Source organism: Lycium ferocissimum, chromosome 2 (assembly GCF_029784015.1).
Source record: "Lycium ferocissimum isolate CSIRO_LF1 chromosome 2, AGI_CSIRO_Lferr_CH_V1, whole genome shotgun sequence".
NCBI lineage: Eukaryota > Viridiplantae > Streptophyta > Magnoliopsida > Solanales > Solanaceae > Lycium > Lycium ferocissimum.
Genome location: NC_081343.1, coordinates 56,340,771 through 56,366,577, shown reverse-complemented (window position 1 = coordinate 56,366,577; position 25,807 = coordinate 56,340,771). Strand labels below are relative to the sequence as shown.

At 34.1% G+C, this 25,807-nt stretch overlaps 3 protein-coding genes across 6 annotated transcripts; 1 reads left to right on the top strand and 2 right to left on the bottom strand.

The window, feature by feature from the left end:
- Positions 1 to 813: 813 nt before the first annotated feature.
- Positions 814 to 5,017, top strand: LOC132046204 (multiple organellar RNA editing factor 1, mitochondrial-like). Its single transcript, XM_059436769.1, has 5 exons — positions 814 to 1,269; positions 2,304 to 2,401; positions 2,488 to 2,553; positions 2,665 to 3,599; positions 4,619 to 5,017. Exons 1-5 carry the CDS (start codon positions 887 to 889, stop codon positions 4,628 to 4,630), a joined length of 1,494 nt encoding a protein of 497 aa, XP_059292752.1. The 5' UTR covers positions 814 to 886; the 3' UTR covers positions 4,631 to 5,017.
- Positions 5,018 to 8,923: 3,906 nt separating this feature from the next.
- On the bottom strand, positions 8,924 to 11,483 carry LOC132046195 (vacuolar protein 8). The gene has a single exon (XM_059436760.1). The coding sequence runs from the start codon at positions 11,188 to 11,190 to the stop codon at positions 9,466 to 9,468; it is 1,725 nt and encodes a 574-aa protein (XP_059292743.1). The 5' UTR covers positions 11,191 to 11,483; the 3' UTR covers positions 8,924 to 9,465.
- Positions 11,484 to 19,582: 8,099 nt separating this feature from the next.
- On the bottom strand, positions 19,583 to 25,022 carry LOC132046174 (protein TRANSPORT INHIBITOR RESPONSE 1-like). 4 transcript variants are annotated; one of them, XM_059436747.1, is made up of 6 exons: positions 24,866 to 24,924; positions 24,524 to 24,617; positions 23,271 to 23,826; positions 21,811 to 22,300; positions 20,358 to 21,131; positions 19,583 to 20,267 (listed from the first exon to the last, which is right to left on the bottom strand). In XM_059436747.1, the coding sequence occupies exons 3-5, from the start codon at positions 23,786 to 23,788 to the stop codon at positions 20,379 to 20,381; spliced, it is 1,761 nt and encodes a 586-aa protein (XP_059292730.1). In that variant the 5' UTR covers positions 23,789 to 23,826; positions 24,524 to 24,617; positions 24,866 to 24,924; the 3' UTR covers positions 19,583 to 20,267; positions 20,358 to 20,378. The 4 variants fall into 4 exon arrangements, with proteins under 4 accessions (XP_059292730.1, XP_059292726.1, XP_059292736.1 ...); XM_059436743.1 differs by lacking the exon at positions 24,524 to 24,617 and having other exon boundaries at positions 24,866 to 25,022; XM_059436753.1 differs by lacking the exon at positions 24,866 to 24,924 and having other exon boundaries at positions 19,583 to 20,258; positions 20,350 to 21,131; positions 24,524 to 24,849.
- Between the last annotated feature and the right edge of the window lie 785 nt (positions 25,023 to 25,807).

The following is a 25,807-nucleotide window of genomic DNA, read 5'->3' as shown; positions in this document are numbered from 1 at the left end:
TAGGCTAAAAAGGTCGGAATGGGCGAAATTTCAAGTTTTTTGGTAAAATTGGTAAATTATTGGTAATTTTAGTAATTATTTAATATAGGTAATAGTAGTAATATTTCTTCTAGAGTAGTGACCACACGTAATTTTCCCAAAAAGTTATTGGGCTAAGCTGGATTCATACTAAAGTCATACGATTGCCCCATTATTGGGGTGGTCTTTAATTTTTGTCCCTCAAATCATTGATGTTTAATTTTTTCCCTTCGTCATTTTAAGTAATAAAAAAGTGGCCGAAATACTCTTGAGATTCTGGATTCGAATTCCAGCAGAGTAAAAAAAAAAAAAATCACAAGGCAAGGTTTCATAGCAAACTATGCCTATTATGGCAAAGTTAGATAGAAACTATGCCTTTTCCGGCATAGTTTTGTAGTAACTTAATTTCTACAAAAGTACATAGAAACTATGCCTTGTCCGTGCATAGTTCTGTAGAATTATATCTTAAGGCATAATTTCTATGAAAACATTACCTTGTGAAATTGTTTTATTTTTTATTTTTTTTACTTTGCTTTCGAACCCAAAATCTCTAATTTCATCGACCAGCAAATAAAGGTACTTTAGCCCATAAATTTTTATTAAATAAGAAGTAGGACAAAAATTAAAGACCAATCCATACGAAGGACAAAAAATTGGGTTCTTACTGCGAAAGGGGCCTAGATTTTGGGCCAGTAATGTTTTGCTGGAATGTGTTGTTGGGCCAGAAACATGAAGGTAGAAAAAGAACAAGTAAAATGACAGTCCTAACCTTTTCTTCTCCATTTCTATTTCTGCTCCCCCAATTCAAGTCTTATCTAAAACCCTAAACCCTACTTCACAGTCAAGTCCCATATTCTCTGCACCGGCGATGGCGCTGTATTCTCTCCGTCTCCGGCGAGTCCTCTCACTTTCCTCTTCCATATTCACTCAAACAGTCCATCAACCACCATCTCTCCTCATTTCTTCAACTCCATCATCACTCTCCCAAATAAACAATCCCTCTAAGCTTCACCGTTTCGATTTTCCTAACCAATCGAGGTTATTTAGGTCTTCTACTATTTCGCTCTCCTCGAGGTCTCGATCATTTGACCGGAACCCTGGTGATGATGAAATAGGTCCCGATACAATCCTTTTCGAAGGATGCGATTATGAACATTGGCTTATTGTTATTGATTTTCCTAAAGATACTCAACTTACTAGGGAACAGATGATTGATACTTATATACAAACTGCTGCTAAAGTCTTCGGCAGGTCATTTCTATTACCCTTCCCTAATTGTATTCAGTGTTTTTAACATTGATATTTGATATGTACTTCTCTTGGTCAGCTTATTTTCCTAGTTTAGATTTACTATACTTACGATTTTAGAAAATGACCCGAATTGGTGTATGAGGAAAAATCATCTAATTTTTGTTTTTTACTAGTTTCTTGACATGTGCTTCGTGTATGGCAAATTGTGTAATATATGATTTTACATATGCTTTGATACTTATGTTCAGACTGCTGCTAAAGTATTAGGGAGGTAATTTTTATTTACCCTTCCCTAATTGTATTTAGAGTCTTTAACATTTTGTACATTGACATTTGATATGTTGTTCTTTTTGTCTGCTTATTTTCCTAGTTTAGATATACTAAACCGCCGATTTGAGAAGATGACTCTAATTGAAGTATGAGGAAAAATCATCTAGTGTTTTTGTTTTTATATATTCTGAAACAACATATAATGATAAAGTAGGATAGATTAGTTTTAAAGACCCTCCAACTCCAATAATAAGGTGCTGAGAGATAACCTGAACAATTAAGTTGAGAGCTCTAATGGCTGGTTCAAAGGAAGAACACACAATGATCAATGGAGCAAATTGGGAAAGGGGAGCTTACCATATCAAGAGAAAAGTATATTTAACATTTAAAAATGTATGGAAAATTGTAGGTAAAGAAAAGAATCTGTTAACTCTCGAAATAGTAATTGTATCTGCGAGGAATGTGAAAGAAACTGATTCCAGTTTATATATCTTTGTCTTTTTTGTGGCGTTCATGCTCGAGTTCCACTAATTCGTATCATTTCCTATCTTATCTACTAGTACAATATATAATCTATGCACATTCTTCGATCATTATGTAACTGAAGAACAGGGTCAGGATTGTGGTGCCTGTTCATTGTGATTTTGGGAAATCATGTCTTTTGTCTTTTCGGAAGTCAAAAAGACACGTGATACAGAATCAGGAGTAAACTTCCTATCATTGACCTAAGACTTTGTTGCTTTGTATTGTTTAACTAATTGCAGTGTGGAAGAGGCTAAGAAAAAGATTTATGCCTTAAGCACAACAACTTACCGGGGTTTTCAGGTCTTGTGTTCAGAGGAAACATCGAAGAAGTTTGAAGGTTAGTGTGTATTATGTTGTATTTTTCTTTCTGAGCAACGATAAATATATTGTTGGTTTGATATAGAGGCTTGTCTCTGCAATCAGGTCTGCCAGGAGTTGTGTTTGTACTGCCTGATTCGTACATTGATCCAGTAAACAAGGAATATGGAGGTCTGAATGTTATTTGTTATTAGCATTTCAAAACTATGATTATGCTCTATAAGTTATTAACTCGAATTTTATTGTGGTTTCCTTCGGCATCTGTCATGCTATTAACAATAGGTGACAAGTATAATAATGGGGAGATCATCGAGAGACCACCGCCTCCACAGTTTCAAAGACAAGGTAGCAGGCCTCGAAGAGGCCCACAGTATCAACAAGGCAATTATTCCCCACCGCAGGGTCCACCTCAGCAGAACTATGGGCCAGCACAGGGTCCTCCACCGCAGCAGAACTATCGTGCACCACAGGGTCCTCCACCCCAGCAGAACTATGGCGCACCACAGGGTCCTCCACCCCAGCAGAACTATGGCGCACCACGGGGTCCTCCACCCCAGCAGAACTATGGCCCACCAAGGTATCCTCCACCCCAACAGAACTATGGCCCACCAAGGTATCCTCCACCCCAGCAGAACTGTGACTCACAACAGTATCCTCCACAACCTCAACAGAACTACAGACCACCACAGAATCCGCCACAGCAGAATTATGAGAGGCCGCAGAATCCTCTGCCAAATCAGAGTTCCGGTGCATCTCAGAATGTTCCTCCTCAATGGAATCATGGCCGTCAGCAAAGTTTTTCACCTCAACAGAGTTATGGGCCACAAGGAGCTGGGGATCGTAGGGGTCCTACACCTCTTGGTAGCAGCCCCGGTGGATGGGATAATTCCCAGGGTGAAAGACAAGATTCAAGACGTCCATACGAGGTTAATTATAATCAAGGAGAGCAAGGAAATTACTCTCCTCAAGACCAGAGAGGTTCTGCACCTCCAGAGCAAGGAAGCTTCGGAGGAGCTCAACATTATACCCCTCCACAAGGTGGAAGTTATGGACAACAAACCTTTGGAGGTCAAATGCAGGGAACTGGTGCCCCGTTTGGGCAGAGTAATCCAAGGCCAGGAGGAGATCAGAGTTTCCCACAGATGGAGCAGCGGGGCAACATGCAAGGGGGAGAGCAGAGAACTTATGCAGCTAGTGGTACAACGGAAACGGACCAAGTAAGCTGTTGCTTCCCTTCCCTCTTACGCATTACTTTGCTGTTTATTTCTCTGTGAATGACATGATATGATGTACTTAAGGGAGATAACTTAAAATCCCCCATCCCACTTGTCTGCTTTCACCCGTTATGACCTTTTAACTATGCTTGTGTCCTATTACTACACGCCTCCCGTTATCGTCCGAAACACATCATTGACCTCCGTATAACACCAGATGCCAGAAAGTGTGCATTACACTCTCCTAGAGAGAGATCTAAAAAGTTAAAATTTTATTGTTTTAGCATTTCTTTGATTGAACATACACCCTAGAATCCTTCAGCTTGTTTGGATGGTTGTTACTCATCATATTGTATTGTATTGGATTGTACTGTATTATTTTGTGAATGCAATGCAATAAAATTTGAATAACAATAAAATATATATTGTACTAAGTATAATAATACAATATAACAAGTTACAGCCATCCAAACAATCTGGTATCTAAAAAGCTTTTATTTTATGACATCCCCTTTTTCTTGATAAGTAGTTATTTTACTACTTTCTATTGTCAGTTGACTTTGATATGTGTGATTTGCCTGTTATTTTTTTTTTTTTTTGGCCAATGGTTCTGTGGGCTTAGTATTTGTAGCTCTCTCAATGTTTAATTACTACTATGATATATCTACAGCCTTTAGGAACATATCCATTGTACCTTTTGTGATTTTTCATTATTTTGCCTTATGATTCTCTGAATAATTTATGGGTCAATTAGTTCTCTCTTTCTTGGAGGTTAGTGAAAGCCCAAGACCTACCATCTCATTTGGAAAATACTTGGGACCTCCAAGCAAATGGTGGAAGTTGAATGAGAACTGTAATGGTGAGAGGAATTTCACCAAAATACCATCCTCTTTACGTATAAAAAAGGGGGTTTGAAACTAGGAGCATTCTTTGATAATTTATCCCTCTTTTCTACATTCGAATATTACTCAACTTGTTATCTATCAATTTGTTCAACGATCATTCTCTTTTAACGTTTGCAGGGGAGATACTGAAAACATGGCGTAGCATCATGACATGCTGAGAAATGATTGTACTGGGGAAGTCCATTAGCTTTTGACTAGCTAAAGGTGATGGTTATTGTCTGAATAATTGAGAAATGATCATCCTCAAGTCTCAACAATTGGTTCTGATGACTGAAGACTTGTTGTGGTAAATAGCTTTCCAATGTCTTAGTTCTGGTGTTTTGTGAATGATAACATGGAGAGACTTAGGAGTAAACAAGCCTGCATTACTTTTTTTGTGTAAGAAAGAAGGGAACTGGGTTTTTAATGCCTTTTTAAATTTTGTTATCTTAGATGTACCACGTTTTATTGCCCTATGAAAAGAATAAAACACCGAGAGAAAAGGGGGTGCTGGATACCTGACCTCCTCATACTGTATGTATTGGCATACCGACTCTTTACTGATTGACCATACCATGAAGCTGTGAAGTCGATAGCAATTAATAACCACATATAAAAAGTGCCAATAATATGAGTAGAGTAAATGCAATAATAACTTGTTTGAAAACTTAAAATCTTGTCTTCCCTCCCAAGACCTTTGCTCATTGCGTCATTGCTATTGTTCTTGACCTCCGTTAAACATATATGAGGACTGGTTGGATCATTAGCCTTGTCACTCTTTTCTCTGTTGCTACTTTAATTTACCATGGCATGATGCTTCTCATTTATTCATACTAGAGAAGGACTTGATCTTTCCCTAATTGGGGATTCCAAGATTCTCATTTGGCCACATTGGTTGGGTTTGGTATAACGTAAGATATTGTTCATGAAAAAACTATTTTTTAGATCATCTTCTGATGTTTAATTTGGTATAAAGTTACAAGCGTGACATATGATAATAGTAGATTGTGGGAGACACCATATGTTTTCATGATAACTTCTACTACTGAAGATTGATGATTTTATATACGTGTTGACTGATGACTGTCAAAATCACGCAAATAATTTCTATTTGGTGTAAAAAGAATGTTTTCATTAAGGAAGACACTTTTAGTCATACTAGTGATATAAACTAATACACTAAGCATTATTCTCATGGAATCCATCTCCGTAATCTCTTAGTATGGTAACGAGGATTCGCACCCAATCGCCCGTTTTCCTCCTAATTTCCAATATGTATTTACTTAAATAAAAGTATGTGAGATAAACTTTTTCTTTAAAAAGATTGGCGCATGTTGTATTATACTTATCGAAGGCTTACCCATTGACCTATGCTGAACTGAAGAGAAAAACCGTATTGGGCTCAAGCTGGGTTCATACTAGAGAAAAGAATTGCCTAATGTTGGGGTGGTCTTTAATTTTTGTGCATTAAATTGGTAGTCTTTAATATTTTTCCTTCGCCTGATACCATAAGGTTTGGGGTTCGAACCCCAGCTCAGTCAAAAAAAAAAAAAAAAAAAAAAAAAAACGCAAGGCAGAGTTTGTAGCAAGTTAGGCCTATTCGGGCCAAAGTTTGCCTCAGGCAGAGTTTCAAACTCTACCTGCAGGAAAAGTTTTGAATGCAAAACTCTTCCTGCCGGTAGCGTTTGCATTCAAAATTCTGCCTTACAATTTTTTTTTATTTATAATTTTTGACTGAGCGAGGGTTCAAACCCGGAACCAAGGGGCTTCTAGCGGAGGGCAAAACTTAAAGACCACCAATTTAAGGGGTAAAACTTAAAGACCAGTGCTTTTGAAGGGCAATCCGCACAAAAAAAATGTAGAAAATTACGTTGTTAGTCACGATATTAGATTTACTGAGAAAGGGCCTCGATTTTGGGCTAGTAATGTTTTGCTCTCTTGTACTGAAATTTATTTTCTGGCCCAGAAACATAATAAAGCTGGAAAAGAGCAAGAGATAAACAATTAGAGCTATTTCTGTTAAAGACCAAATAAATGAAGAATAATCCAATAGCACAAACACAAATTGAATTTGACGAGTTAATTCCCTAAAAGGTGAGCTATGTTTTGACAATTGCCTCTTAATATTACTTTTGTTTTTTTAGGACTAGAATATCACTCAACTATCCCCATTTTCCTCAAAAAATATTAAACATTACAAAACCCCCCTTCTCTCCTAGTTGACATGCCATGTCACATTAAAATTTTATTTTTTAATAATAAATTTATGGAATAATTTCAAAAATCTCCCTCCAAATTTATCTTGATAACACTTAGTTCCCTTGTGGTTTGAGATATTTACACTAACATCTCTTATTTCAATTTTTGTAACCAAAACTTGTTTATATAATTAGAAATCTATATATTTCAAATTTACCCCTTTATAACTTAATTATGTGAACAATGTTTCGTAACAGTTCTCTCCCCTAAAATTGTTAGGATTGTTATATTAATAGTTAGGCTAAAAATTTAAAACTATCTTATATCTAAATAAGAAATCCTAAATTCTAGTGTTAATGTAATATCATTATGAGAAATCCTAAATTCTAGTGTTACGGTAATATTTCTCTTTGTTCTTATAATCATGTTATTAATAACAATATTTGCGCTAAAAGGAGCACATCACTATTTTAGTATTTAGAGGGTGAGATGAATAATCCATTTTTTAAATTCTTCTAGTTGTATAACTGCAATAAATTTTATACTATTTTTTTGGTAGAAGAAGCATAGTCATATCTACGAAAAAGGGTTGAAAACTGTATATACAACGTGAGACTTTAAAAATAATTAATGAAGCAGTATGAAGTCCAAGCTTTTTGAATCAATTTTCATATCACAGTTGTTGAATTTCATGTTTTAGCGTTCGAGATTAATAGTTTCAAGCCAAAAAAAAAAAAACACTTTAGCTATAAAATTAGATAGTTATAAATTAGGAAAAATCTTATGATCAATGAGAAACTATTATCGTCAAAAGTTTAAACATTATAAATAAGGTTACAAAAGGTTATGTTAGCAACATAAACAATTTTTAGTATTTAAAATTAGTTTGATTACAAAGGAATCAAAACAAGGGAAGCTAGTGTAAAAGGAACTAAGTATTATAAAGGCAAATTTGGAGGGAGGCTTTTGAAATTATTCCAAAAGTTTATTATTAAAAAAAATAAAATTGAATGTAACATAGCATGCCAACGAAGAGAGAAGGAGGGTTTTGTAATGTTTAGCTTCTTTTGAGGAAAATGAGGATAGTTGAGTGATATTCTAATCCTAAAATAAATAAAAATGATATTATGAGGCAATTGTCAAAATATGAGTGATCTTTTTAAGAGAATTAACTTTGAATTTGACTGTGAAAGTCAATTGAACGGGGAAGAAGTACTTTCATTTTCTTTCTTTTCCTCTTCTCTTTTCACTGTTTGTAGTATTGACTACTCTTTTGCCAATTGACAAAATTCACAGTACTCAGTCTGGACCAATGGTCCATGTGGTCCCACTGGTCTCTGTGTGGATTGTTATCTCTTACTGATATTTGGTAATGTTGATGACACAAAGCCCGACTTAAAAACCCTTCCCTGCATCAGCCTTAAGCCAGGCTCTTTGTGGTCCAATATTTGTTCATAAGAAATCATGTTTTTTCAAGTACAGAAACGGGAAACCTACTACCTTCCCCTGCAATAAGCCCACCTACCCTGTGGGGGTGAAAAGGAAAAAGGTACGTCATAAATGGATATAAGACCTATCATGGGTCTTGGTAAATTGCGGCAATATATCTTTTATGTAACAAAGCATTCTTAGCATTGATTAAATCATTTACAATAAAAAGTCTTCATTCTGTAGGCCAAGGTTGTGTCCTTCCTAGCCGTTTCATGTTCATACTGATATATTACTCTGTGCCATTAAATGTAAGTTGGTGATGCCAATAAATTACTCTTTACCATTGAATGTATGTTGGCGAAGGAACGCTTGCTTGATCTCTCCATCTACTTTCATAGTGTGCAACTGAGTTGCTACACTAAATCCCTCGCTAGTTATCGGGGACCGGTAGTAAGACCATGTTTACCAGTGGCAACTAACCCTGGACCTGGACCAACTCTTCATTAAACACAAGTAGCTACATGGAAAATGTAATATTTGAAAGTTAAGACGAGCTTAATTTTTATCTTTCTGACAATGTAAAAGTGAATAAACGTTTATACGATTAGGTAACTTGAGATCCAAACTGCATGTAATATCTACTCTTGAGTATTAGTTGAAGACCCAAACTGCATATAATATGTATGCTCTGAGTATAAGTTGATAACCTATAAAATTGGGTCGATAATAACATGTTAAAGCCAGTCCAAGTACCCTAAATTATGTGTTTTATGAAAGTCATAGTAGTCCTAAACAGTTTATGGAATGTCATGCTGATCTAAAAATCATTCGATAAGGAGTTTAAAAGAAAAGGAAAAAGTCCTCCATACAAGCCAGATGAGCTCATGTAAGTGTGTTGGCTATGTCAAATTAATAAATACATCACGCGTTAATATAAAACCAATGCATAAGAAAAGGACAAGAAAATACAGAGGGAGCATATTCATCCATCACTCTCTGCTCTGGGCTCCTTGGAAGGCTAAGACAAAAACACTGATGGCTACTCATCACATGCCCATCTCTAAATTCATGCCTTCACCCATGTGGATCCTCATAAACATTAATATCACAAAAGAAAATGATATAATACAAAAAAAAGATTTCTATAATCCTTTTTATTGGGACTCTTTATATGACTAGAAGCTAAAAAAGGGTTGTTCTAAAAGCTCTTTTTCCACAATTAAGTACATTTATCTTGGTTTATATTACATAAGATCTACTTGTTGTTCTTTGGTTTTGGTTTTTTTCGTGATGGTTGGGGGATTGAGAGTGTTAAGGTAAACAGTTAAGCATAAGACAAAACTGAATTACATTGATTATGAATGCCAGATTCCATTGAGAATGTTTTTGAATCTATTGGAGGACAATTTCCTGACAATCTTTTTTGCATCTGAAACTTCAGCCTCTGCTAGCTTCTCAATGTTTATTAGATACTCAGAATTTGCAATTTTCTTTCTGGCACAATTGCAACTTGTCAAAGACATGAGTATAGAAAGCAACAGCTTCTTGTTAACAAAATTTGCCTGCTCAGGATCAAGCATTTGCAGCAGCAAACCAACATTTTGATCATTCTGTACAAATCTCTTTTGGTTTCTTGGCACTATCACCATACTTGATAATGTTTCAGCTGCCATTTCTCTAACCTCAAATGACTTTGAATCAAGAAACTTCACCAGTTCTGCCATAAATCCAGCATCCCCCATTAATTTCTTGGCTTCATCTGATGTTCCACATAGCCAAAATGCTGCCTTTAAGGCCAATTCTTGAAGAGAACTGTCCCTATGTCGAAGATAATACAAAATATGATCCAAAAATCCATGACTCAACAGGATGTTCACTGAATTTACTGATGAGAAACACAAATTAACAATCCCCCTTAAGGCCATTTCCCTTGCTTTAGATGAGGACGATGATTTCGGATCCAAAACACAAGCCAACGCTCTTACTCCCCCTTCTTTCATGATCATCTGCCTAGTTGATTCGTCCCCAGTAGCCATAGTTTGTAAAAAATCAATTGAACTAATTTGTGTAACCTCATCTTTAGACCTAACAAGCTTGATAAATACTGAAATTGCACCTTCCTCAATCATAAACCTCTTGATCTCTTCAACCCCAACAAGATTTTTCAACACCCCACAAACTGAACCAACCAAAAAATTATCTTCAGCCTCTGTACAGATCTTCAACAAAACAGTAACTCCACCATGAGCTGAAATTGACCATGCATTATCTGAATTCTCTGTAACCTTCATTAAGCACCTGGAAGCATATTCTTTACTTAAACAATTCCCACATTCCAAAACTCTAATCAATGGGGCAATTATTCCAGCAGAAATTAAACCACCTCTAAATGATTGAAACCCTGCTATTACAGATAATGCCTTAGCTGCTTCTTCTTGAAGATTATCTTCTTGCAAATCAAGAAAACTCACTAACAAAGAAACAAAACCATCAATTTCAATTGCAACTTTAACATACCTAGTATCATCTTCTTGAATAACTTCATTCAAAGCAATCAAAGCTTGTTTCTTCATCTCTGAAGAACCAATCTTGATCCTTGACAACAAATCCCTTATATAAAAATTTATATCATCACGTGAAGCTCCAAGACTTGGCTTTGGAACAATAATAGCATAGCTCTGAGTAAGCAAACCAAGAGAGTAAATCTCTGAAATACCCTTTATATGATTCTCCAATTTTGTTGAAACTATATCAAGATCACTCTGCATGAGTAATTTCCCACTATAAGAAAACTCAACACAATGCCTAGAAAGTTCATGACAGTTTTTTAAGGTAACTGTAATGGCTTGAAGAGAGCTAAATAATGGAGAGTAATTCTCAGTGGAATCACAATTTTCAATAGCAGAGAGACTAGAAAGAAGTTCTTCAAGCTTGTTTCTTATAGATTGCCATTTGACAGGAAAAACTTTGATTGAATAAGAAAGAGATATGAGTGAAGAAATGAACTCAATGGTTTGCCGGATTCTTGATTTTCCGGCGAGTTCTTGATTTTCCAGTGAAGTAAACATGTTGGATTTCATTGAGGGGATTCCATTTTCCGGTGAGTTAGTTAGAGGTTTCGTTGAGATGAAAAAAAAAAAAAATTCAATAATTTTATGAATTAGGAGAAAGAATAGCTCTGCCTATATCCATTGCTTATCTTTAGTTGATGTACAGAAATTGTGAATGGACTAATTGACAAAAATAGGCTTGCTAATTTTGTGGCAGATGGGCTGATTAGTGTGAAGATATAGGGGTATTTATGGGATTTTGGGTCTTGTCAGTTGGGAGATGAAACAAGTTATAATAAGGATAGGAGAGTTATTAGGGCAACTGTTTTGGACTCTTGGAAGTTAGATATGTCCAAATTTTATACTCCATAAAGATCTCAGCCATTTAAAAAGAAAAAGAAAATGATGGAATTATTACTATAAATAAAATTATTTTATCTTACAAATTGGAAAAACATATGATGGATTGAGTTATATCGACCTCTACACGGGAAAATTTTGATTAATCCCTACCAATTAAATCTATTGAAAATAACATGTAGAAATTACAAATTAAGTACACAAAAACTATTACTACGTGTGAGTTCATCCTATTTAAAGATGAATAGAAGTGTATATTTAAAAAAGAAAAAAGATCAGAAGAAATATCATCTTATTTAATTCACATGAAGTAAATATGACGATTATGTGAGAAAGCAGTGTATCAGAAGTTTTATTTCATCATTTACCAATCATTTCGAAATTATGCAGAAACTTTGTTTATTATTAATTGCCCATTGAATGTTTCAATAGACAGCACTAATTTCCCTTTTATACTGGTAAACTTAAGTCCTTTCTTTATGGGAAGTTTATATATGCTCTATTAGCAAAAATATGGGCAGAACTTGTATTAGGCTGCAACGCGACAACAGAATTAGTAAACATTAACAACTTCTTGGAATTTATTTCATATATATACATTTTTTTTTCATCGTTCGCTACTCGCTTTGAGGTCCTAACTAATCTGAATTTTCGCTGTCTCGTAAGCAGTGGCGGAGCTACATGCATGTATCCAAGGGGTGTCAACTGATTGTTGAAAAATTAGATTGTGTAGATAAGTAAAAAAAACTAAAAATGTATGTCTACTAGTATGTGTTGAATTTCCTTGATTTTTTCGTATGTTTACTTTTTCATATTTTGATTTTCATTGATAAAATTCCTAGTTTTGTCACTGCGTGTAAGGCTAAGGAAAGCGCTCCCTCTCAAAATTTCTTTCTTTCCAAAATTCAAACACGAGACCTCTAATTAAAGACGAAGAAATCATATCAGTCTATATTTCATATCTTATGATGAAATGGTTTGATCCACAAACAGTGGCTTTCATTGTTGCAAAAGCATGGTAGCTTCACAAGGGATCTTACTTGTGATGTTCTTTTTGTTCTTTTCTATATTGTTGCTTTCGCGTGTTTGTTATCTATTATTTTTCTCATATACTGTTGTTACATGCTCTACTTTAATGTCAACAACCTTACAACCTTAGATGGAACATGATACCCATACGACAATGTGAAGATAATAGGGTAATTCTTACATGTTTGTTTACCGAAATAATTTTCTTAATTAAGCTTGTATAGTAAATAATGCAACTATTTAAGGACAAGAAGGAGTGTATGAAAAGTTTCGGTTCATCTTTTAGCAACAAATAGAAAATTATATGGAATCTTTCCCAAGTGCGTGCTTCATTTAATGTATCGATAGACAGCACTAAGTTTTAATATTTACACATTTTGAAAAAAGAAAAGGTCCTTTTTGGGAGAGGGACACATTTATGCTAGCTCTAATTGAAAAAATAGGGATAACGTAAATTTACCTTCAAGGATTTGGACAAATGAGTTAAACATTTATGACTTTATAGGCTTTAATTTTATGCAGTCATTTTTACATCATCAAATGTTCTCATCCACTATCAGCACGTATGTGTCCAGCTATGCTAAAAGCTTAAATTATTAGTGACATATTACTCATTTCTATGTACTTCATACTCATATCTTTAATACGTGCTCTCAAGCTCTCACGCGAGGACTTAATTTTTTTCATGGGTCAAGTACGGTTAGATTCTAATTAATACCGGGTGGTGTCAAGGGTGAGACTTCAACGTAACTCAGGACCTCTACAATTGCTATGCTACCATGTTAAATTTAGTGACTATGCATTTTATCGAAAAACTTAAGCTATTAAAGAAAACATATATTAATTAATTTACTTTATGTTATCTTCAATAATAGTGCTACAATTGATCTTACTTTTGATATATTTCTTATATTTTTAATGTTTCTTTGATGTATTAAAATCATTGTAATCTTCAAATAAGTAGAAATGACATAAAGAATTCAAGAACAAACCCTAGATTACAATATATAGGAAAGAGAAGTGGCCAACCTCCCTGCATTTGGATTTTGTGTCATGAATTGCTGTAGACTTTAGGAAGTTTCAATGGCTAAAAGTTAAAAGTAGTTCTGTACATTACTTAGGAAAGAAAGGGTGGAGTTACATACAGAAGATCTGACATTTGACAGAGCAATAAAACTTTGACACGAAAGAATAAAAACATAAGTTGTAATGGACCATCTTTCTAATTAATTAGAGCTCTCCTTTTCTATAATATTAGGTAAAAAGCTAGCCAGCTAGACAGATAAAGAAAACCATACTGTAGCTTTCAATTAATTACAAATTATGGCAATTGAGATGATACTTGAATGGATAAAATTTCTTTATTTTTAATTAGATATTTCAGGCTTGGACTTTGGAAATGGGAAAAACTTTGGGAAGGAGCGTTCCTTTAATGAATTTTACGCAACACAAATTTAAATTAATTGAGATGTCAACACGGATAGTGGACGCTGGCCTGAAAAACAATAGAAAGAGATGACAAAATACTTAGCCCAACATGCATGTGAACCCCATATGTTATTCCCAATCCTTGGCTTGTCACCTTTTCAATCTTTCTTGATAAAATTGCATTACCTTTTTGTGGCTTGGTTGGTGAGATGACCTTAACAAATTCAAAAGCTGCTACTCACTAAACAAACTAATTGGCACCCACATGAATAACCATTTGTGTGGAGTTAAACTTGTGTTGTGAAAAAAGTTTCACACTATTCAGGTCAAAGTAACCTGCATTAATGGTAGCCATCTATCTATAACAAGCCTAATTTGATACTTAATAACCTGTTATTAATTTATTAAATATACTAACAATGTAAAATGCTTCTAATTTACACTATCAATATATATAAATTAAGTCTTTTATTAATTCTTTAGAGATTTAAATAGCGGGGAGAGGAATGTTATGGTCCCGGAGAAAGAGAGAGAATAATTACTTTATCCCGAGAGTTTGGTGGAAAAAAGTACTTCATACGTCTTATAAGTTGACATTGTTTGATTGAGCAAAAAATTTAAGAAAGAAAAGAAGATTTTTAAAAGAAAGAAAAGAAGATTTTTAAAAGTTGTAATCCAAAATAAATTTTAGTATTTGTGTGACTACATATCATCTCATTAAACAATAAAATAGAAATTTTAAATTTAAATTATTTTTAAATATAGAAAGATAATATTTTTATTGGACAAACTAAAATTGTGCCTAAATTGGGACAGATGGAGTAATACGCAAACTCATCAAACAAATTTAGAACACGTACATCAAGAAAAAGAAGAAAAATACCCTTTTAGAGGAGGAGGAAGTGCAAACAAAAAAAAAAGTTAAAAAGTTCCTTTTAATATGATTAGATATGTATTTAGTACTAACATGGTATTATCAGGTAATGACAAAAATAGCCATTATTCTGTTGGTCACGGAATATTATTCTATACTATCTTTTGCCCTAGCTGCCTAAATGCTTGAAAAATGCATTACTTTACTAATATTTTTCTTATCTTTTTTTATGATATAATAATTTCCGTTTGTTAATAATATTACAGAACTCCCTTTGAAGGCCAGCGTGCGAATATTTAGCCTTTTAATCTGAGAAAAGTTTGTTGCGTCCAACTAATTTCTCTTCATTTTAGATTAAAGAGTTAGCACATATATGCTCATTATCATTCATCAACTATATTATTTTTAATTATTTCACATACAAATAAAATAATCAAGTATTATTTGCATGACACTTATAAAAAGGGACAAAATAGTACGAAGTTACGTCTAAATCTATGGAGTTTATCATCAAATACAAATAAAATAATCAAGAATTATTTGCATGCCACTTATAAAAAATAAAAAAATACAAAAAGAGAAAACAGTACAAGCATCGTCTCCTATGGAGCTTTTCCGAACATGATTTAAATTTTTTGCACTTAAAGTATAAAAAATACTTACACATGATCAGATAACTAGAAGGATATTTCAACTAACTCCATATATAAACATTAATTGTTAATCTGAAATAAAAAGTCATTTAAGTTGTTATAATATGTTAAATTATATGATCAATACGTAAAGAGTTGCTACATTATCAGTGTATATGTCAATCATCCCGGATATTACAAACTATGAATTTTCACTTATCCCGAATAATGGTGATACACCAAACTATTGTCATATAGAAAATTATAATTCTGATCATTCTGGATATCTGATATTTTTGTATATAGCTGCAAAACAAACAGTGTAATATATGATGTGGTGCTAACTTAACGCTCATGAAATGTTAGGTAGAAAAGGACATACTTTTAAGAGGAAATATGAGTGATTATGTGCCTGATATGTTGAATTAATACCCTCCTTTTGACTTTGAGTGAGGAGGAAGTGAAATGAACCAAAAGCCCTACACAAAATCAAAATATATACCTTAGCTTTGAAGAGAAAAGCCACATACACCAATATAAAGTGCATATCCCCCTTCAATGAACCATAATCCTCTAGTCAAATAATAGGTCTGCAGAATAAAATAGTACAATAATAGTACTTAGGAAAAAGTAAATCGAAATTGCATTATGATTCTCTAATTGATTGACTCCTGAAGCCTACCATATATACACAGCCATGTAAATATTATTCTTTATTAATTATATGATTTAATTTGTAGTAGCATGTTAAATATTATTTTTATCAGGTACCAATAAATGCTTATCATAGTGATTTATTTATAATTACCTTATAAGTAATATGATTCTGGGGAAAAAACAATTACATCAACGATATAAAGAATTAAATCGAACTTAAACTCATATTATATAAATATACATTTCAACCCTTTTTTGAGGGGAGAAAGGGTTGACGGGGATATGGGTAAGTGAACATATTCACTTTAGAAAAGAAAAAAGTCATAGATATCAATGAAAATAGAAAGGCCAACTAATTACAAGATTTATATGCGAAGTTGTAGTTGAGGTTCTTGATATAGTGGATCCAGATTAGTTGGTTCGTATCCCTTGATATGGACTGCTCTATAAATAAATTTTGTTCAATCACATCGTCCTCCATTTGGCTTGCCTATATAAGACTAGTACTCAAGGATGCACAACTAGCATTTAGGGTGTGTTTAGTAGGAAAGGAAAATACTTTTTACAAAAAATATGCTTCTAAAACTAAAAAAAATTCTTATTGATTTTGACATTTGATAAATAAGTTGAAAATGTTGTCTCAAAAGCATTTATGTATAATCTAGGCAAACACTACGAAAGTATGTGAGGGTGGGGTGGCAGTAGTGGGGTAGGGGTGTTGGGATATGGAGAGGAGACAATGAGCGTGGAATGCTGTTGATCTTGTTCTGCATACTCCTACGATAAAAGTCAATTTTTTTATTTTTAAGAAATTTATTTTCATTGAAAATATGTTTTTAAATAATAGTTTCGATAACCAAATATGAGAAAAACAGAAATCGCCATACCATACACTCCCTTGGTACGTTTTGCTTGGACCCTTTGAATTGCCACCCAACCTGATGCGACAAATATATGCTACGTGATTAATTAATTATATCATTTATTTTAATCCGCGTGTGCGTTTCCGTATGAACTAAGATGGACTATGGTGTAGGCTAAGTTTCATCTACTTAACTAATTATTGTCACAATAATTCATGTTATTTGATTTAAGTATTTATTATAATAAATAATTATAGGTCATAACTTTACTACAATTTTGAAATTCAAATAATTAGATAAGGATTTAATTTAACACAATCAGTGTAATTTAACTAGTTATAGGCTTATAGCAAAGTCGTAGTATTTTTTTTAGGATCAAGGTTGTTATTATCTCTTGTTATATATAAGTTAACTTGATAGTATAAAAAATATATATTATCTGTGTATTAAACTCAAACATAATTTTCAAGTAGTACAAACAGGCTTAGATGATAGTAATTATTTGAACTGATGAAGTTGAGTAAAATTTCCAAGGAATACAAATAGGCTTAAAAGATGATAGTGTAATTATTTGACATGGAAGTTTTGATTAAAATTTCCACGAACTGAATTTTGTTGCTTCATATACATGCAACTGCTAGTCAATAGAGTTGCTTTTCCAATTGCATGTGACAAGAATGAAAATTAACACTATCATTGGGAATGTGAGCAGTGGAGTGACCATTCATATAGGCTATAGCTTCGACTTAAAGAAAGTATGAATATTCTAAAGACTCTATAATGGTGAGAAATTTCCTTATATTCTAAGGACTTTATCATGGTTGAGAAATTTTCCTTTTATATCATTAAACTCACATGGTGTTAAACTTTACTATTATTGGCTGTGAAAAAAGGGCCATTCAGAACTTACTTATAGAGTCACAAGGAATCACAATCTGTTACCTTAATATCTCCTTAGAAGATCACTCAAGAGACTATAATTTAAGTCCTAAAATACCAGAAACTAATTCATATAGGTGTCCCTTTTTAGTCTTCTCTTGTTAAATGTTAAGTGATCTTTCATTTAACATACTTGTGTAAACTTATACCAGAAGAAGACCTATTTACTGTACGCTCATAATGAGATGTACAGTTTGGAACCTCCTATTTAGAAAAAACTTTTCTATTTTTGGGTAAATTGGAACTCATCATGAAAAAAAAGAAAAAAGGGCGATCGATTGAGCTGAAAGAGTTGTGAAAAAAAAAACTTTTACGATGGGAAAATGTCAGCTGGACAATGCGATCTTTTGCAATTTTCACCTAGATTTTTTTTGCATCTTTAGCTATTACCCAATATTTTCTCTTCAAATATTCTTTTAATTACTGAAGGAAAGGAGAAGGAGAGGAAAAAATGACAGAATCCAAGAACTTTGTATCGGACAATTATGTCGTTCAGGAATAGAGAATATGGATAACAAATGGAATATATTTCATATGGATAACAAATGGAATATATTCGATTTGTTTGATAGGATTAGTTACAAGAGTTCGTTTTCTTTTTAAAGTTGAGGAACTTTGTATCGGACAATTATGTCATTCAGAAAAACTTTTACGAGTAACTCTAGAGAAAAGACCTCTAAAAATTCTTATTTCATATCCATTTCATTTGATCCTATTTCGATTATACTGCTGGGTTCTAAGCCCAAAAAAGAGGGCATTTGATCAATAAAACTTCTGGTATTTCATATAGAAGAAGAATTAAAAACTCTTACCCGTCTTTTTTTAAAGTGATATATGAGAACTAGAAAGGATACAGACATCATACCATTCTAAATTTAGTCTGTAGGACTGAAGAACAGATCGTAAGGCGAAGTAAAAAAAATAAAAAAAAAATTAACACTATCACAGTTATATACAATTTGTGGATTGTAATCCTTACCCTTTCCCCCAATATTAAAAGTTCATGAAATGGAATGAATCCTGAACTAAGATGATCATCTCAATATAGGAAACCACATGCACTCACTATATACACCAAATAATGTACTTAATTATAGTAGGAAATAAAATTATTCGAAAGACACATTTCATATTATCATTGGTTTGATATAATCAGCAAATGCCGTAAAATTTTATTTTACTTATACTACAATAAAAAGGATTTGAGTTGAATAGGAGGCAGCTTTCATTATCCAATAAAATTGTTCCAAATTGATTTTATTACTTTCTTTTTTAAGCTTTTCGAAACTGCAGTTTTTTCGCTAAACGCTAGACCAACAACTTGCATTTCTTGTCTTACATAACCATGTAAAGTCAAATTAAAATCATTTAATCTAGGACAAAAATAAAAGAGTTCTAAACCACTCACAATGCTTGCTATACCACTATTCAAATACTCTTTTTAAGATTTTGAATTGGATTTCGGCAGAACCAAATTAGAAGGAATAGCTTATGAGTTTGACACTTGCATTTAGATGGCGTAGTTGCAAGATTAATAATTATACTTAAGCTGGAGTTCATGGATAAAGCTGCATTTACTAAGCGCTATGGATGAAGCAAAGGAAATTGAATAAATGCCTTGAATTAAACTAACTACCTAGTAAAATGCAACACCAATTTATTCTGACGAAGCACAGCAATCACATGTAAAAAAACGAACACCATGGTTTCTTTTCTTTTGCATTGTCACTTTGGCCAAATGACTTAAAAGTCTGTGAGACCTAATCACCATCATTCAAGTTACATGATAATACCTGTGACTCGTTTCTTTTTTCTTTCTTTATGATTATACTGCTTATTGTTAAAAAAACAAATGCGTCATCGAACCAGCATTCATCATCTTGCTCTTTGTTGTGAGATTTTTGCGCTCAACGTCTAAGTTTTCTGTTGCTTCCAAACAGCCAGAAAAAACTTCAGCACTCTTCAGATTTTCCAATGTCACGTTTTGCTGAATTCAACTTCTCAACTTTGTCATGTGGCCATTCATTCCAGTTTTCTCATCCCTGATCCACGTATCACCATTTGCAATGGCCAAAGGTCTCACCAACTGCAAGAGAATCATCGCATGGGTTCTTTCTCATAATGCATTAGTTCAGCAAGAGCTCAAACATCCCTTTTGTTGTCTTCCTTGAAAATCTCAAAGCTTCTCCAAGTAAAACACATAGAAAATGCAGCATAAGGAAAGGTATCAAAGTCCATTGTACACTTACTTTCTCTCTTCCGCCTTTACGAACATCATGCAGCAAATAAAGCCAGCTGAAATACATGGGTATCCCAGTGCAACACCTATAGATATAAATAAAACTTTGCATCATCAGCATATCTATGTATTAATTTCCTTTGAGAGGGAGAGAGAGAGCGAGGGAAGGAGCTTACCAGAACTCCTGTTTCTTTGTACTAGAGAGTTACAACAAAAGGTGGAGCATCCCTTCGTGCCCCAGCTACAGAACGATAGACATATAATTTATCAGCGAGGTCATCACTATTCTCATCTCTCATAACCTCGACATTCAACCTAGGCCTCCCTTGTGCAAGCATTCTACAACCATTCATGGTGACACGGCAAGCTGACATCCAAAGACACCGCATTGATTCATACTTCTCCATTCCAGAAAGAAGTGCTGCATTTCCAAACGGACAATCCCTTATCTCCAGCTTCCTCAGCTTAGAACACCCTTCAAGCACGCACTGCATACCCCGGTCACTGCTCCCAGCAAAAGCCACTGAAAGTGTCTCAAGGTTTTTGGCATACTGCCCGATATACTCAAAGGTCAGGTCAGTTAACAGCCCAGAAACAGAAAGCCTCTGGAGCTTTTTACAAGTCTTGACCACTGCACCAAATGCCTCATCCATGGGTTCGTTTGTCAAGTAATCTGGCTCGCCAGGATTCATTATGCAGAGACGAAAATGAGTGAAATCAGGGCAGTTACGCACTATCGTTGCAACAGCAGCATTAGTCATTTGCCGGCAGAAATAGAGAACATATTGAAGCTTAGGACAACCAGCAGACACAGCCACAAAGCCCGACTCCGTCACTCCATGGACTATATCCTCCTCGTAAGGGTCGGCAGGAAACACTCGCAGTTCTTCAAGCAAAGGGCAGTTGGCTCCAACGGCCTCTAATCCCTTATCTCGAACAGTGTCAAGGACCTATAACAGCAAGATCAGGCATAAACACCTTGAAGGGAGGAAAATGGAATTACCATGATAAAAAAGGTGATTAGCATCTCTGGAATACTTATCCCCCAGAGAAAACAACCACAGAGCAGTTTAAATTAAAAAGACGAAATAGTGCTAACTTCAGTAGACAACAAAGAGAACAGGGTCGGGCATTTATTTTCTAGTAAATAGTTCGTGCTGGAATGGAAATATTTTTGTTAACGACTACAGCTGCAATGGAAATCTTTGTTAACGCTCCTGTCTTTTATTCTGAAGAGCACAACAGTTCATCAGAAGAAGAACAAGTGTGCCTCTATGAGCACACAAACAGCCCCCGTGATATATCAGCTGAAAGATATAGTGTCATCAGACAGATTATGGTGAATATAGTACCTCCTCCCCCTATTACTAAAGTGATAAACAGGTAATATATCCTCTTAAAAGCATGCAGATAGTCCTGATCAGTCCATCATGTGAGGCTGAAGCTAACATTCATCCCAAACAGGAATTTTATTAAATGTTAGGGAATAAACACACGTAGATGGGAAAATTAAAGATCTCTTCGTGTCATTCCTTGACAAAATGTCAAATGTTAGGAGTCAATACCTAAGACCTCATCACGAAAGGATTTATCACGTAAAACGTTAAAAAGTCTGAGCTACATCCTTACCCAGAGGCGTCTTAAATTTGGGCAATGAGCAAGAAGCTTCGAAAATTCATTACTCCGAATGGTTGCATAGCTCAAGTTGAGGAAAGTCAGGCTAGCACAGGCTGCATAAAGAACTGGTAAATATCGAGTCGCTTCCCATAAACCTGAAAGAGTGTGGAGATGTTTGCAGTTGCTGAATGCACTTTCAAGTTCTGCATACTGCCGACCAGTGAGCTCCGGAACGAAGGGTCCTGTACCCAGCTCCATCAGCTGAGGAGCCCGGACGAGCAGGCGTTGCAATTGACCCAAGGTGACGTTCTTGTTCAACTTCAGAACCCTCAGTGATTTGCACCTACTGACAAGTCTCTCTAAAGCATCGAAACTGAACTCACTGTCCAGACTAGCAAAGTTTAGCACCTCCAGTGATGCAAAGTCATCTGGAAAACAACTTAGCCAACTACCAGTAAAATCATCAATCCTATTCTCCTGAATGTCCAGCTCCGTCAAGTTCCTGCCAAGGAAACCAACATTTAGATTGGTATTGCAATTAAGATAACTTGGATTCATGCTGATTAAGCATCAATTAAGCGCCACAAAACAAAATGACATTCTGGAACTTTGTGATGGTATAAACACGGAAATACTTAAAAATCAGAATCCTAATTGCATGGGCCATCAATGAGCAGTAGTCAATACCTTCCTTAATTGCTAAGACAACAATCAAGCGTGACAGCTTCATGAACCATAATAACCCAGTCTTGCTATAAATCTAGGCGACAATTTAACAGCATATATACTGAGTAATATACTAGTTGAAGCTCCATGCATGAAGAGGTGACATTAACAAGTTAAAAGATCAAAAATATAGTATGGAATCTAGGTTAAAGTAGAAACTCTATATTGACCAATAAAAAGAGTTGTTTGTGCCTAACAATAACATCAAGGAATTCCCTCAATTAATGCTCATTAACAGGTCAATGTCACATCATGAAAGTAACATAAAAAAGAAGAGGAAAAGAAATCATAAAGTGGAACAATTCCAGTTTCCACTTATACTTTTTCCCTCTTTTTTTCCTTCTTTCTTTTTTAATGTGTGCATAACAAGATAAACAGGCGTATAACATGGCCCAAGCCAAGAACATGCCACTTTATTTCTTCACCCACAATTGAAAATACAAGGTTCTTAACCATTCCACATCCAGACACATGGGTCTACTGTTTTGTCCTCCATTACTTCAATAATTACCTTGGACCACCTAGTTAAACACTACTGTTTCCTCTATCTGCCTTGAGAGAATTCTAAATCCTCCATAACAAAACTAAGATCTTAACTCAGATGCTAGAAATACCGGTTACAACCAAATAAAACTATTTCAAGAAAAAAAAAAGGTTTTTATTCAACAAAAAAATATGAACTAATGCATTTGCTACTTGACATTGTTAACAAGATAAAGATAGACAAGGAAAACAGATGATCTTACTTGCAGTAAGTAGCAATGCTACTAATCCCATCAGTGCTAAAACCATCACAACTCAACAAAGAAAGAACCTTAAATCCATGAAATGATTTAGCCAAAAACTCCAAACTCTCATCAGTAACAGCCATTCTCTTCAACCTCAACTCCTCAAGAAAGGGGTAAACTCTAGCAAAAACATCAAGCCAAACCTGAACATCAGCACCCCAATTCTCTGGAACCAAATTAAAGTCAGAAAATCTAGGCTTCCCTTTAAGAGTAACACTCTTAATCTTAGGAAATCTCCTTGCTACAATCTCAGGAGTGACTGAATAACAGTTTCCAATAAACAACTTAGTCCTTGTCCATCTCTCAGCATTATACCAATATTTGCAAACCAATGAAGCTGAGTTTCTGTCTTTGTGGGATTCCACAAGAGACAACACCTTCTCTAACACCTCATCTGGAAATGCTGTCGGCTGAGTTAACTCGGACGAGTTCGATAAATCCATAGATTCCCTTGGTTTTTTCAAGCTGGGATTCATTTTCCAGCTCCCTTATAGATTCAAACAGCTCAAGAAAACTGCATTGACATAAAAACAATTGTAAAGATTAAAAGATTAAATCTTTATCCCATTTTTTGACATACAAACAATTGCAAAGTTTAAATCTTTATCCCATTTTTTGACATAAAAAAAAAAAAGTTTAAATCTTTATCCAATTTTTTGACTTAAAAACAATTGTAAAGTTTAAATCTTTATCCCATTTTTTGACATAAAACAATTGCAAAGTTTAAATCTTTATCCCATTTTTTGACACAAATTTTTTTTTTTTGCAAAGTTTAAATCTTTATCCCATTTTTTGACACCAAAAAAATTGCAAAGTTAAATATTTATCCCATTTCTTGACGCAAAAACAATTGTAAAGTTTAAATCTTTATCCCATTTTTTGACATAAAAACAATTGCAAAATTTAAATCTTTATCCCATTTCTGGACATAAAAACAATTGTAAAGATTAAATCTTTATCCCATTTTTGACATAAAAACGATTGTAAAGTTTAAATCTATATCCCATTTTTTGACATAAAAACAATAAAAAAATTTAAAGTTTAAATCTTTATCCCATGTTTTGACATGCAGACAAATTATAAACAACAGATCCCAGATATAACTCTCAGTTGATAAAAACTATGTACACACACACATACAATCAATTCCATAGAATACAACTAATTTCCAAGAGTAGGAAAGGAAATGAAATGATTTAATTTTGAGGCACCTGAATTTCAAAAAGAAAACATCATCTGCAATCAGTTGTTACTAGTCCAGTTTGGAGCTTCAAGAAAACAAAGCAAGAGAATATCTCTTGAAGACTGGAAAAAAAAAAAAAGGCTCAGAAATAGCAGAACTTTTCTGAAACTCTACTGAAAAAGCTGATAAAGAATGGCCCAGAAAAACCAGCTTAAAACCATGCTTAAATGAATTTTAACACAAAAAAGGAAAAAAAGCCAGTAAAATTTCACAACAATTGTAAGAAAAAGGTGGGTTTGTGAGAGAAAAAAGGTAACTGGGATTGAAACAAGAATTGAAAAAGCTGTTGGCTTTTTTTATTATTGCATACCTCAGTCTTGAAAGTGGTGTAAATTTGTGGACACTTTGGTGCACCAGAAGAGCCAAAAACTCCCAAGCCAACCACTTACATAATATAGCAAGCCAATTATTCCCCAAAAAGAAAAAACTTTAATATAAAGAGAATACTTACTTAAATTTCATAGATTTGTTTACTACTACTTTTTTTTAAGGCTTAATTAACTTACTTAAATTTCATAGATTTGTTAAGTACTAGTACCATTTTTTAAGGCTTAATTATATTTACAGCCCCTTAAATTTGCCAAAGACCTGAACACATAATAAAAATATTTCTCTAATACACTTTCGATTTAAGTTTTAAAAAACTTTTGTCTATATTCTCAAGCGTTAATTATGTAAATACGTTAAATACTTAAAATATATCACATTCTTTAATTATATGTATTTGTCCAATCCTATTCCAATTGACGATAATATGTATATTTAAAGAAGATGACATATTTTATATGAGTTACTTAGCTATAATAAGCGGCAAAAAAATAAAAAATAAAAAATTTGAACCGTATATTTAATAAGAATACTTTTTTATATTCAGATGTTCAATTAGAACAAACCTAGTGCGAGTGTCTAATTAGAATTTGCTCCTAAGTTTATTGGGTTATCATGTATTAAGCCTTTATTAAATTTCTAAAAGTACTGTAGACATACATAAAGGTTATAATAATAAGAAGTCCACCATATGTGAAGCTGACAGACATGGCAGGCGAACCAAACGTAACCTTCTCCAGCGTGGGGACAGTGGTGTGAGCTTATTAAATCACGACACGTGTACATAATCACGTTGGTGCGTACATCATTCACGGCGCATATTAGACAAGAGCATCTTTTTAACGGTAATGGGTAATTTTGTACCTTTGACCCCTCAATTTTCTTGTATTTCCTCCATTGCTTAATCTGCTTATCAATTTTAGGA